The following is a 14,721-nucleotide window of genomic DNA, read 5'->3' as shown; positions in this document are numbered from 1 at the left end:
CACTCTCATCCAGTCAGCCAGCCAGTTTGTCAGTCATGCAGTTAGGTATCACTTATCCAGTCATACAGCTATCCAGTCAGTCAGTTATGTCATTCTGCAAACAAACACCCAATCAGTTAGTCAGACGGTCCTACGCTAGGTCAGTCATACAGACAACCAGTTTAGCAGTCAGTCAGCAAGCCAGCCAGTTAGGTAATAAGTCAAACAGCCAGTCCAGGTTAGCCATGCAGTCATCCAATCACATCATTACCAAATCACTACCCAATCAGTTAATCAGATAATCAAATAATTAATCACATCCTTAGCCAATCATTCGGTTTGTCTCTCTATTCATTCATACATCCAACTAGTCATTCATCCATGTATCTAACCAGGCATTCATCCACTTAACCACACATTCAACCAGTCATCCATACATCTACCAGTCATCCACCCATTCATACATACATACAGCCAGTCATTCAACCGTTCAAACACTCATCCATCCATCCAGTCAGTCTTAGTATCTTTTCATTCATATTCCAGTCATTCAGACAACTCATTCAACTCATCCAGCTCATCCACCCATCCTGTCCACCCTGCCATCCACTCGTGAGGTTATTGACGTAAGTGTGGAAGTTGTGCGGTTTGTGGTCCAGCTTTGATTTGCCTGGGAGTGAGTGGCGGGCTGGTCAGTTTTTTTTTTTTTCTTTTTTTTTTTCCCTTTGGTTCTGTTTTGCGTGAGTGGAAAATGAATTACTAAAGAGAGTTTAAAAAATGGTGTTTATGTATGTTTTTTTTCCCCCATCTGTCTGTTTGTCGGTGTTTGTATCTGTGTTTGTTTGTCTCATTTGTCTTACTGTAGCTGCTGTTGTTGTTGTTGTTGTTGTTGTTTTGCTACTTGTTTGTTATGTGTTTTCAGTGTTTGTGTGTCATTATGTCTGTTTGTAACTCATGTAAACCCAATTTCTGTTTGTCTAAATATATCACCGTCTGTTTGTCACTGCTCATTTGTCTGTTTCTCTCTCTCTCTATATATTTTTTTTGCCTATTTGTCTCTAGTTTATTTGCCTGTCTCTTTTTTCCCTGTCTGTCTGTCTGTCTGTCTTCTGCTTTGAGTACCAGTCCGTCTATCTGTCCATCCGTCTTTCTGTTAGCTGTCTATCTATCTGTCTGTCTGTCTGTCTGTACTGCTGCCGGCTATCTCTCTCTCTCTCTCTCTCTCTCTCTCTCTCTCTCTCTCTCTCTCTCTCTCTCTCTCTCTCTCTCTCTCTCTCTCTCTCTCACAGCCCCTCCTCCCTCCAGGTCCTCTCTACCAGATGCACTGTCCCTCCACAGCCTCGGGGGTTGCCAACATGTACAGCTTCTCCGGCACCACCACGCCCTCCGAGACGCCAAGGTCACTCTCAAGGTCAGTGGCGGGTCATGTCAGGTTAGACAGAGAGAGAGAGAGAGAGAGAGAGAGAGAGAGAGAGAAGGTGGGGTGAGATAAGGAGGAATGGTTTGTGTGTGTGTGTGTGTGTGTGTGTGTGTGTCTGTGTGTGTGTAGTTTTGAACTGCTAACTTTCTGTCAGTCTGTCTGTCTGTTTCGCTTTTGTTTCTCCGTCTTTCTGTTCCCTCCATCCTCACCGCTCACCGATCTCTCTCTCTCTCTCTCTCTCTCTCTCTCTCTCTCTCTCTCTCTCTCTCTCTCTCTCTCTCTCTCTCTCTCTCTCTCTCTCTCTCTCCTGATAGAAGAAGGAACTCATTATGTTCCCTTAATTGCAAAGGGAATCTTCCTCTTTTGCATTAACCTTTACCAAGTATTTTTGAAGGAAAGTTTTCTAAGTTTGTCTTTAATCAAGTCCCTTTCTTTCTGTCTCTTTTCTTTTTAAAGTGAGATTCTTTTCAAATACTTCATCCTCTACTCTGCCTTTTCTTGCCTCCTTTTTTAAGTCTTTTTTGTTTTTCTTTCTGGTTGACTTTTTGTTTTCTGTTTTTTTCTTATTTTTCCTTTGTTTGGCCTCTCTCTCGTTTCGTTTTTTTTTTCGTTTTATTTCAGATTTTTCACTTTTATTCTTTTCCTCTTCATTTTTTTTTTCCCTTTCCACGTCAATCCAATCTTTCCTCTCCCTTAACCTTGTTGATTTATTTTGTATTCTTCTCTCGTCATTTCAATCCGCATCTCTTTCATTTTTCACTCTATATTTTCCTCCATTCCATCATTCCATTTGTATTCACGCACGTTCTCTTGAGTTAAATATTAGCATTGTAGGATAATATTTCCTTTCCTCTCTTTTTGTATTTTGCTTTCATTTCACAGTTTCATTTCATAAGTGGAAGCATCATTTTTTTATAATCTCTCCATTTCTCCTTCTTGGGGTTCCTCCTCTCCTCCCTCCTCACTCCCATTGTCCTCTTTCCTCCCTTCCTCCTTCTCTTCCTCTTCCGTCAGTCTTTCCCCTCTGTATCTCATTGTTGGCTTTTTTTATTCCTTCCTTCCTTCCTTCCTTCCTTCCTTCCTTCTTTTCTTCCTTCCTGGAGAGTTGCTCTATTCCTTCCTCTTATATTCTTCCTTCATTATATTTTCTTTCTTACTTTCTCCTACTAAATCTTGTCTTCCTTGTTTGCTCTCTCTCTCTCTCTCTCTCTCTCTCTCTCTCTCTCTCTCTCTCTCTCTCTCTCTCTCTCTCTCTCTCTCTCTCTCTCTCTCTCTCTCTCTCTCTCTCTCTCTCTCTCTCTCTCTCTCTCTCTCTCTGCCTTTTCTGTCCTTCCTCCTCCTCCTTCTCTTCTTTTGTATCCCTCCTCCTCCTCCTCCTCCTCCTCCTCCTCCTCCTCCTCCTCCTCCTCCTCCTCCTCCTTATTCTCCGCTTCATGACCTCACATAACCCTCCCCTCCCTCACCTGGTCTCCTCCCCCCGTGCCCCCTTGACCCATAACACACCCAGGTCACGTTGCTCGGCCCATAATCCCCAGACCCCCGTCATCACTACAGAATTGCTTTCCCCAACTAAATATTGTGGAATCGTTTTGCTGGTTCATTCTTGTGTTGGTGTGATTTTTTTTTCTTTCTATTTTATTTTTATTTTATTTTATTTATTTTTTTTTTTTTGTGTGTGTGTGTGTTTTTTTTTATTGTGTGTGATTCATTGTTGTTGTTGTTGTTATTGTTTGTAGGTGATGGTGGTGGTAGTGGTAGTAGTACTAGTTGTATTGGTTGTAGTAGTAGTAGTAGTAGTAGTAGTAGTAACAGTAGTAGTAGTAATAATAATAGTTCTAGTAGTATTTATATATGTATTTATTTATTCTTTTAGTTCATTTACTTATTTTATTTATTTGTTTTTTTTTTAGTGGCCTTTAGTTGTAATGTAGAATACTATGGTTTTATTTACATATTTCTTACCATTGTTGTCTTGCTATCAACTGTTATTTATGTATTTATTTATTTTCAATGTGCTATTCTCTTTCCCAGTTGTAACATATCCTATTTATTTATTTATTCTTTGCTATTGTTGTCTGTATTTTTATATAACATTATTTCGTTTTATTTTGCTTATTCTTGCTGATATTTTCATTGTATTAAATATGCTTGTTTTTCTTCTTTTCTTCCGCAGAGCTTCATCGAGGTCAGTATCTTTCATCTCTGTTATTTATTTGCTTATTTATTTATTTATTTATTATCAATTATTATTATTATTGTTATTATTAATGTTTTTTTTTGCATCTCACTTTTACGTAATGCCAAAGTTATATTTTACTTGCACGTTGTGACATCCGCGTATTACAGCGTGTTGTTGTGTGTCATTTTAAATCCGAGTTATGTATTTGTTTTTGCCATCACAGCGTTGACGTATTCATGCAGCACGTTCAGTCATTTATAGTGTTGCTCTATATTCATTTCAATGTGAGTTTTAGTATTTTTTTTCTTGAATTCCATAATTTTGTTGTACTTTTGCAACATATTTCAGCAAAGGTGTATAAAATAGACAACAAATAGAAGTACTACACTTCAGCACACACACACACACACACACATTACAATACAACCTTTGTCATATATTTTCATAGTCGAGCCTTTCTACCTTTCAATATCTGCCACATCTTATAACTTCTTCATGTATAAAGTAGGTTTGGTAATGGCTAAACAAATTATAATAAAAAATAATAATAATTGCTGCTTCCAAAATAGTTGATTAAAAAGAGTTCCAGTAACCTTAGCCATCATATTTCTGCATATGCCTTGATTCCCTTCTCTTTTCAAATAATTCGGGTTATTAGAAGAGAAAGTATCGTTCCTAACACTTCCATATTCATTACTGCCACTCTCAAGCCACTACTGTTGATTACCCACGACACCGCTATCAGTACCGCCATCATCACTACCTTCACCACCACTACATTCCCCACACGACCTCGCCGCAGCCACTGTTCGGAAAGAGAAACTGTCCACTTTTCAGATGATTACTTGTGGGGGACTTTGGCCAGAACTCGACAGCTGAGGGAGCGGCTTGAGTTAATGTGATTGTCTCTTCCACAAGCTTCTTAAATTAGTAGAAGACTCGGATTGATTGGATGTTCGAAAATTGTCTCCAGCCTTTCTTTCTCTTATTCCTTGTGTTAAAACGAGGTTTGGCAAGGATTACAAAAGCTTTTATGAAAGAAACTAATGATAGTGATAAAGAGTAATCGATTTATTGTCACCTCCAGAAAAGTAAAGAGCAAAAAAAAAAAAAATGGTTTTGTTTATTCAAGTTATCTTCAAAAGATCTAATAGAAATAGTAATGTCCGTGTATTCATCAGACGAGATTTTTTTATCTTTTTTTTTTTTATTGGGTTTATGACTCGAGCTGGTTTGCCTCAACAGTAAGGAAAAAAAAAGACCCCTGTGAATTTCAAGTGTAGTACAGTTAGCGGCCTTTTTTTTTCTTTTTTGTTCTTCTTCTTTCTTTCTTTCTTTCTTATCTGTTAAGTGGTCATGCTCCTCAAGACACGCTGATACAAGACTCCCAACTGGTTTTCAAGGTAGACAGAGTTACCACACGTCGCCAGTCAGCCGTCCAGTCAGTTATTGTGATACTCTTGTACTTCACGCTTCCCCAAAGAAATGATGACATGCTGTACAAAATATTTCGGCCCAGCAATCACTATCAGACAACTACCTTCACGTTTCACACCCACAGTTCATTCTGGTCACTGCGGAACTCTTAATATAAAATTGATCGTTAATCCAAACATTGATATCTATTCGATTTATATAGGCACATAAGATTCACTGAGCTTTTTTGTATTACTTCTCGGGATTACTCTACACGAAGCACCTGTATCCATTCTCATTCCGGTGTGCATTTAGATCGTTCATTCAGTCACTTAGAGCAGTGTAGCGAAAAATATCCCAGATTGTTAATAATGAATACAAATCTGCTCCTGTATTGCTCGTAAAGGATTATTTTACATTTTTGTACATGGAACCAATCAGAAGGTAATGTTCAATATTTATTTAGTCTAAAGTGTAACGAAAATATACCAGATTCTGAATTATTAACACGGATATTGCAAGTGTTTTGTGCGTCAAGTATTTCTGTAAATGTTCGTATTCTGTTTAAACCAGACACATAACGTCCAGTATTTATTCAGACGCAAATGTTTCGTTTTTTTTTTTTTTTCCAAATAATAATTATATTGTGAGTGTTTTACTGAATTTGTGTTGATGTTTTTAAACTTTCAACTTGGAGCGAAACATCCACAGATTCTGATTAATGAATGCATTGTGTAAACGTTTTATCGAATTTGTATTGGTACTTGTAACAAAAATATCAACAGATTCTGAATAATAAGTACGTATATTGGAAGCGTTTTGATTGAATTTTCGATTGATTTTCTTTATTTGCAACGAAAATAGCCACAATTTACGAACTATATATGTAATGAATGTTCTTAAGTGTTTTGCCGAATCTGTGCTAATATTTTAAACGTAACCTCGATGTTTTATTTGCGTTCTGTGTGCTTCGGGATATGCATACTATATTTAAATTGATACAAAAACAAGTTACAATCTCAAATGCATAAATTACAGTTAGTAGTATTGCTGGGTGGAGTTATTCAAGTACCTAGCCATGAATCTCTCTCACGTCTAAATTGTAAAGAGAGCTAATGACTGGCTTATTATCTGGCGCCCCATCACCAGCACCATCACCCTCCACAATGAACCACCACCATCAACCACAGCACTGACATAACATAGCACTACTCAACCACACCTAGCACCATCACCATCACCATCACTAATCCGCCACCACCGCCACACCCCTTCAGGTCTCACGGCACCGTTGAGTCAGGGTCCACCAGCAACCATCACGTGGACCACAACCGCCTGCTGGAAGGGGATGAGGGACGCTCCGGTCTGCCCACCTTCTCTGCAGACTCCCGCGGCCTCTCCCACCGCCCAGGTAACCACTCCCAGGCACGCAGTCATAGCCACTAGTTCATCTGCAGGCTTCTCTTCCTTGTATTAAGCGTTGTCCATCAATCAATCTGTCAGTCTGATTTTTTTTTTTTTTTTTTTTTGTGAGATTTGTCAGATCCAAGGAATTTATGCAGAACTCAAAGTGAATGCAGTGTGTTAATCTGTTAATCAACTTGTAACCTTAACTTCACCTGCGACATATTCATAATCATCAGCTTCTACGAGTACAGTTCCACTTTAAAACCAAGGCTTCCCCATCCTTCTCCACTCATTTCAGTCAGCTGTCCGTCTGTTCCAGCCCAACCTAACAAACTTTTTGATCCCATCCCTCCATTTAGTTTTCTCCTCTTTTTCTTATGATGTACTAAATGATATGCTTACCGTTTTCCTGTTTTCGTTTCTATATAATACAGTTATACAAATAGTGTCTCACGTAAAAGATGTTTATGTTTATACCAAACAAGCAGCCAGAGTAAAGGAAGGTAACTGAAGCAAGGCGCGTACTTCCACACTTTCGTATCCACAGTCACATATTGAAATGAACATAAATCGACAGAAAAATAAAGTAGAGATTACAAGCGGGTTTCAAATGAGAAAAAAGATAAGTCATGTGATCCGATGATAAATTACTCTGTTTAGAAAGAAATAAAAGTCGCTGGGACACCAGATGAAATATAGGCGTGCATTATGAGCCTAAAATTTGGTTGTCGTTGTGTGTAATACTCTTGTAGTTAAAATTAATTGCAGATGAATAAATACGAGACTCAGTGGTCTTCAGATGAAAATAAAAGTACGTAATTTGAACTGAAAATACTAGTCAGCTACAAATAACGTAAACAAAAACAGGAATCGGTTACAGATAGCGAAAGCAATAAACGATTACCAGCAGTGGGCTTCACATACGAAAATGAAGAAATTTAACCAGGAGAGAGATTCAAATAACGCGAATAAAAACAAAAAGAACAGTGGTGAGAGTGAAATCATGTCAGTAAAGAAAAAATAACACCTGAAGTGGATTTCGAATAACGCAAACACTCGTAAAGAAGCAAATTAATTAATAACAAAAAAAAGGAGAGAGAGAGAGAGAGAGAGAGAGAGAGAGAGAGAGAGAGAGAGAGAGAGAGAGAGAGAGAGAGAAAAAAGGACCAGTTGTGGGTTTCAAATGAAGTGAGGCAGGTAATTTACTTCAGACTGCACAGTAACCGGATCAGCCGAACTCTTTAGTCAGTGCTTAAATTAGGTTGAGCTGGACTTGCTGCCCTGAATGACAACCAGCCCAGCAGTTGCGCCAATTTACCAGTTAATCAATTATGCACCGTGCCGGGCCCTTTGATGGCGGTCCTCCTAAAAAAAGGCACTCCCCCCTTCCCCCTTCCCCCTTCTCCCCCCCATCCCACCCCACGCATCCGCCTTGTCCCTGTGTTGTGTCCCTCTCGTCCCCAACTCCGCTAGGCCCCTTCCGTTCTCTCTCTCTCTCTCTCTCTCTCTCTCTCTCTCTCTCTCTCTCTCTCTCTCTCTCTCTCTCCTAGACCCATTATATCAATTTTATCTCTCCTAACTACCTGATAATTACTCCCTTAGGCTCTCCTAGTTTGGTCTCCCTCGTAAGATTTCTCAATTACATTATTTTCCTCCCTCAGACTCATTTCCTTTTTTTCCCCACCGACCTCCTCTTTTTTTTATCTGTTTTTTTCCTTGCCGGTCGGGAATCAAAGAGGAATAGTTAAATGGAAATTGATGATGGCGTAGATAGGGATAATGAGCCAAGTTTACATGATGATGGAGGAAGGAAGAAGAGGTAAGGGAGTGATGGATAGAGGATGAGAGAGCGAGGGAGAGGAGAGAGAAAGAGAAAGGAAGGAGAGGAGGGAGAGGATTTGCTGGTGAGTGAGGGGCTTACAAGGTTATGTGGTCATTAATGGGAGAAGGAAGACGAAGGAAGATGAAGGAAGATGAAGGGAGACGGATAGGAGGAGGTGTGTTGACCGTACGGCGTGGAGCAAACAAGGCGACGAGAGAATGAGAGAGAGAGAGAGAGAGAGAGAGAGAGAGAGAGAGAGAGAGAGAGAGAGAGAGAGAGAGAGAGAGAAAGAGAAAGTTTTAGTGATAAGTTACGTGGAGAGAATTTGAAAACTAAAGACACATGTTGAAGAGTTTGGTAACAGTTCACCATCACACACACACACACACACACACACACACACACACACACACTCACACAAGTTGTATAGACTTTTGTTGTATGTTCTTTTTTCATTCTTTTGGTCTTCCGTTAGAAACAATAGGATATACATAAATGACAGAGAAAAGTTTTTTGCTTATTTGATTATTATATATTTTTGTCTCTGCTGCACTTCTTGTTGGTTCATTTTCTTTCATTCTTTCTGCTCCTTTGGATTCTCGTGGAAAACAACAGATGCCTAAATCATATGCTTGAAAAAAATGCTTTGTTTATTTTCCTAATTTTCCTACTGTATCTTAGTGCTGTATACTACACTTCTTGTTCCTTTGTTTCTTTCCCTTCTTTTTCCTTTATTTTTGGAGAGAATATGAAAAGTAGAGACACGCTGGAGGCAGGGCCGAGGTTTCCGTCACAACTTATAAATCGTGAATGAATGACGTACTCACAGGAGAAGTTATGTTAGGTGTTTTGTCTTCACTTTTTTCATTAAGTTCTGCAATGGGTAAATTAGAATTAGGGTTTTCTCTTTAGGCTCGTACTCAATGAATATTAGAGTGGCAGTATTATTTGAGCCGCTCCGTGAGTCTTTCTTTTTTATTTTATTTTCTTTTCTTGTTTACGAAAATTTCTTCTTCGCAGCACTTCTTAAACTTCGAATTTTTGTGACGATCTGTTCAGCCTCGAGTTGTGTAAACGGAAGCGGAAGATTAAACCACACACACGCACACACACACACACACACACACACACACACACACACACACACACACACACGTACACAGTTGCAATACATATTCCAGATTTGATACGAGTTGGAAAAGAATTAGGAAACTGGATGGGTTCTTCAGAAAACTCTTCAATATTAATATAGTTATGACAAAATTTTAAAGTTTGGATGAGACGAGAGAGAGAGAGAGAGAGAGAGAGAGAGAGAGAGAGAGAGAGAGAGAGAGAGAGAGAGAGAGAGAGAGAGAGAGAGAGAGAGAGAGAGAATAAGGCCAATGTGTTTTATTTAATTATGTATGTATTTATTTATTTATTGTATCCCCTAACCCTCCCTCCTTCAGTGTCCATGAGTGACCGGTCCAGCACGGTGTCTGACGGAGGTCCTGGCCCCGTCGAGCTGCCGCCGCCCTACTGCGCCCCGCATTCCACCTTGGTCGCTGTCCGCACCGCCACCACCGCCCTCGGGCCACGCCCCGTCTCGCCCCCCTACCCACCCTCCAGCAACCCCTATGTCATCAGTGGAGGGGAGGGTGGCTATGCTTCTGGGTGAGTCCTTACTTGCTACCTGGCCACCCCTTACCTGCTACCTGGCCTCCTCCTGCACCTGTGTCGCCGCCCTTGTTACCTTTTGCCTGTCAAGTCCTTGTCTACGTTTTTTTTTTTTTCTTTTCTTTTACTGTGTCCTTGTACTCTATTTTTCCACCTCGTCGTCTGTGTATTTTTTTCTCTCTCTCTCTCTCTCTTACTCTCTTTTTATTTTTTTTTTTCTTTTGATATCGTTCTCCTATTTTTCAATTTTAGTTCACATTGTTTTGCGTTGCTGTTCTGTTTTGCTTAACTTTCAGTTTGTTTGCCTTTCTGGCTTTGTATTTCCTTCTCCTTCTTTAAGTATTCGTGTTACCTTTGCCTATTTGTGTATTTATTTTTTTTTTTTATTCAATATTGTATATGCATAGTACTTTGCAGTCTTTACACCTGCACATTAGAAGTTCGAAGTGAGTTCTTTACTGCAAGTCAAGGATATATTCTATAGTTATATCACTCAGTAGAACAGTATCAATAACTTTTGTCTTCTACTGTAGTGTCCTATTTATTTTACTTTTAGGCAGAATAGAGCAGTAGTGTAGTCATGTAACCCAGGAAGTACTGTACCTAGGGATCTGTCGCTGTTTTTATTCGTTGTAAAAATCCTTTATGCATCCCTGTCAGAGAAGGATAACACTAATCCCTCATGTCCACAGTCCCCTGGCAACCTTCCCGCAGACCTTCCTGTCACCAGCCTCGCCCGCTCGTCCACTCACCATAAGAGCGCCGCACTCGCTAACCCAGAGCTTCGCCCCCGCCCTCACGCCCACCACTCGCCCCTGCAGCACCGCCCATATCATCCACACCACCCACCCGGGGGCTGACGACCACCTCTACACCGCTACCAAGTTTTGAAGTGATCGAAGTCTTCCGCGTCTCCCAGTGGAAATCTAAGGTCGTGTCTTATTGAGGGAAAAGGTGAAGGTAGCGGAGCGAGGCTGGGACGACGCAGCGAGGGGACGACGAGGAGGGCACGGCGACGAGTGCTTTTTATACTTGCATGGGGAACATGAACTGAAAATTGAGTGTGACTTGTTGTATCATACATGTAATCAATTATGAGGACGAGGCAGGCAGTGCGTGCTGAAAGATGCACTGGTGGGAGTGGCAGTGGAAGTGACGCCCCACTGGAGGCTTGGGAAGGACCTGGACTGGGGCCCTGCGGTGGTGTTCTGTGCAGGACTGGAAGGCAGGAACATAAGGACGTGATGACGCTGATCGAGGGTTTGGTGTCGTGAAGGAAGCAGCGAGTCCGGACGCTTGATGAGGGTTCTGAAAGACGAGACTCTGAACGCCATTATTGTCTGGGATGGTAATCAGATGCAGTTCTTTCCACTACGTTGTATCATTTGTCTCGATGTAATTAGAGTTAAGAAACTAATTTCATACTTATAGATTGTATCACATAAAGTGTAAAATCTTGACATTCATCAGAAGCTTTTTTTTTTTTTTGTATAATTATGAAATTATCTTTTATAGAAAGATAAACAATTTTTTTCCCATTTTAAAACAAAATTCTTATGCAAAATCATGAAAAATTATGTAATTCTCCATTATATTTGTCACGTGAGGTAACAAGACTGTAACAAGAGTCTGCGGGAAGGTCAAGTCCAGCCAGAGTGCGTGGCTTCCTGTACAGCGTCCGGCGGCGAGGCGGAGGTCAATCCCGCCTAGCCCTGAGTGGCGACGCTCCCCTGAGTAACGCAGCCGTCCACTTAAAACTTGCAGTGATGGCCGGCCGGACAGGGGAGGCGGGTCGGGTTCAGTTAGGAGTTACAAGAAGTGACTGGGCTAAAAAAGAGAAAAAGGAAGGGAAAGAGGAAGAGAAGGAGGCGAGAAGGAAGAAGGAGGAAGATTGAGAGGAGGAGCCGCCAGCTGTGGATTCAGGAATCGTGTTTAAAGTCCTCTTCTTTCTCCTCTATATCTTCCTCTTCCTTGGGAAAGCTTCATGGAGAAAGTTCTCAAGACTTTTGAGAGAAAATGGTGAAGAGCACGGGCGTGTGTGAAGTGAAAAGTGTGTGTAGGTCTGCGGGTGTGGCGGTGCGGGCCGCGAGGGTGACCACGGCAAGGCGTCCAGATATCTGCCCCTCGTGAGTGTTTCTGTGTGTGTATGTCGAAAAGTTAATTGATGGAGCTTCCCCAGAGTTTAAAATGCTCATTTGTGCAGTTGGAAAGCCTTTTAATAGCTCACATGTAGAGGCTCGGAAGAGTTTGTAAACTCATTTAAAGAGCTTTCTGTGAGTTTATGAACTACTTTGTGGAGCTTTTTGTAAATGTAAAGACTCATTTTTAGATCTTCCTAGATACTCGAGGTTTATGGACACAACCTCCTTGGAGATTTCTGAAGGAGATTCTCAGATGGCGTATTTTGATGTACATAATATTGGCACAGGTCCAAATATTTTTGTGGTGCATAACGTTTCTGAGGCTTTCGGGTCACTCTGCGTGGCTTGCTGACATGAAGCAGCAGCAACCTGCTTACATTTACGCAAGATAAAGATAATTCTGGTGCCGCTGAGCCTACGTATGAACGCACGGGCGTCGGCTGTGTGGGGGGAAGCGTGATCGGCGGCGCTCAACGTCTTGGGAAGTGATGTCTGATGAATATGAGAGTGAGAGAAGGATTTATCTCACGCCGCTTTCCAGTGGTCAAAATGGATGGGAAATCAGGTGGAATCAACCGTCCACTCATTTGTCTTTTCTTGAGGGAAATTTCTGTTGTCATTTGTATTTAGAATGCTTGGAAAATCTTCAGTCTTGATAACGATTTGTAAGAGAGATATTATCACAGTTAACAAAGATATTTCATAAGTATGGAGTCCTTCTCTTCAAGAAAAAGGTACAGCTTCGTGTCGCAGCGAGAAACAGCTGTCGGTGACAGAGAAAGATTAAAAAAAAAAAAAAAGGAGAAAAGAAAGCCTCTGCATTGGGAGTGTTGAAAGTCAGTGGACAGCAGCTCGCGTTAAACCCATTTTATCCGAGGCAAGCAGTAACTCAGGGCCTTAACTGGTGCGATTCGAGGCGTTCTCGTCCTTTTCTTTCATTAGTGGGACATGACTTCTGTGGGAGAGGACGTCACACTTGGTTCCAGCTCGGGGCCACGTCTTCTGTCCTTACATTGTTCACGTTTTTGCCGAGTGACGCCCTCAGCGCCCCACCCTTAGCTTAGCACCCTGACCGGCACACCCTCCCTTCGCCCTTGTCATCTCGCGGGTCAGTCTTTCTTTCTTTCTTTCTGGTCAGTCTTTCCTGTGCTGTGTAATTTTCTTATTCCCTGATCCACTCTCCTATAACACACACACACACACACACACACACACACACACACACACACACACACACACACACACACACACACACACACACACACAAGGAAAACGAAAATGCTTGCAGTCCACGCCACTGACTCATGTTTTTGAGGCAGTACAAGACCCTGATGCCACACTGCCACATCCTTCCTCCTCTTCCTCCTCCTCCTCCTCCTCCTCCTCCTCCTCCTCCTCCTCCTCCTTCTCCTCCTCCCGGTGCACAGTGTCTGAGGGACCTCGTCGCAGCCTTCCTCAGACACTTTGCAGCTGCTGTCGCAGTATCCGAATAAAATGGGGGATTTTATTCGGATACGGTTTTCCCGCGCGCTCCCTCTGTGATACCGGAGATGTTTGGGGTGAACGCTTCTGTTTCTAAACGTTTTGTAAGGCTTTCTCTTCCTCTACAGATATATTTTCTTAATGTTTAAGATGTGTACACTGGTCTGCGTTTGAGCTTACAGATATCTACGATTTATATGAAGCAAACATAGATCCATGTTGATATGACTGGCATTGAAGTTTGGTAATCAATATGTATATACATTCAACTTAAATGTATTCATAAATACGTAAATATATATATTCAATGGAGTTTTGTACAATTATAGTCAGCTATTTCATACAAAGGCATGAAATTTACACATGTGAACTATTTGACATTTACAGGAAAATACTAAACATGTCCAAGTTTCATGCCGGTGGCCTGCAGGAAGGAAGGAGCATTCTGAGATACATATATATTCTGATGACGTGTAACCTGAGCATAGGTACTTAATATATTTATGAATATTAACAGAAAAGTGACTCCTGTCCAGTGTTGTACATAATGATGTGTGCAGTGAAAACAAATTTATATTGAAGGTTTTCGTCCATACGGTACTTTGTTATGTGCATTGTTGTGTTACCGTCAGTGTACGTACCTTGTTCCTGCTTGCGAGTGTCGCGCGTGAGTCACTGAGGCCAGCGTGCGGCGAGCCTGCCACCCGAGCTCTGCTCCACCCCGGCGTGCGGCCCAGCGCCCCGCCAGCCAAGCGTGGGCGAGGCGCTGTCTGGTCCCGCTGTGGAAGTTGAATTTTGTATGTATAAGTTCGTAATAAAAGTGCCCTTTTCTGACAGCTTTATGTGTGATCATTGCACCTGCGAGGCTCACACACACACACACACACACACACACACACACACACACACACACACACACACACACACACACACACACACACACACACACACACACACACACGGTAGCACGGTGTTGGTATTCATATCAGTATTCTTGCCCAAGCTATAAAGTATGAAGGAAAATGTTCGTATACGTGCAGGTATCCATTTCCTGACGGCAGACGGCAGCCTCGCGCGAAGGTTACCTGAGACCACAGAGGTGAGTACCAGCCACGGAGCCTCGGGACATTCTTAAGGTATCTCATGTAATGGTTTGTTTTTGCGTGCGATTAGATTAGTTATTCATTTGCTTTATTGTTCATGAGTCCCTCGCCTGTAC

At 41.6% G+C, this 14,721-nt stretch overlaps 1 protein-coding gene across 1 annotated transcript in view; it reads left to right on the top strand.

The window, feature by feature from the left end:
- The window catches only part of LOC135107836 (uncharacterized), a 29,879-nt gene extending 15,539 nt beyond the window's left edge, over window positions 1-14,340 (top strand). The window contains exons 6-10 of the mRNA XM_064018121.1: window positions 1,318-1,390; window positions 3,573-3,584; window positions 6,272-6,405; window positions 9,672-9,876; window positions 10,572-14,340. Coding sequence (XP_063874191.1) covers window positions 1,318-1,390; window positions 3,573-3,584; window positions 6,272-6,405; window positions 9,672-9,876; window positions 10,572-10,770 — 623 coding nt within the window. The 3' untranslated portion in view covers window positions 10,771-14,340. The remainder of the gene's footprint in view (window positions 1-1,317; window positions 1,391-3,572; window positions 3,585-6,271; window positions 6,406-9,671; window positions 9,877-10,571) is intronic.
- Window positions 14,341-14,721: the final 381 nt, after the last annotated feature.

Source organism: Scylla paramamosain, chromosome 16, assembly GCF_035594125.1.
Source record: "Scylla paramamosain isolate STU-SP2022 chromosome 16, ASM3559412v1, whole genome shotgun sequence".
NCBI lineage: Eukaryota > Metazoa > Arthropoda > Malacostraca > Decapoda > Portunidae > Scylla > Scylla paramamosain.
This window is presented reverse-complemented; position numbering and strand designations above follow the sequence as displayed.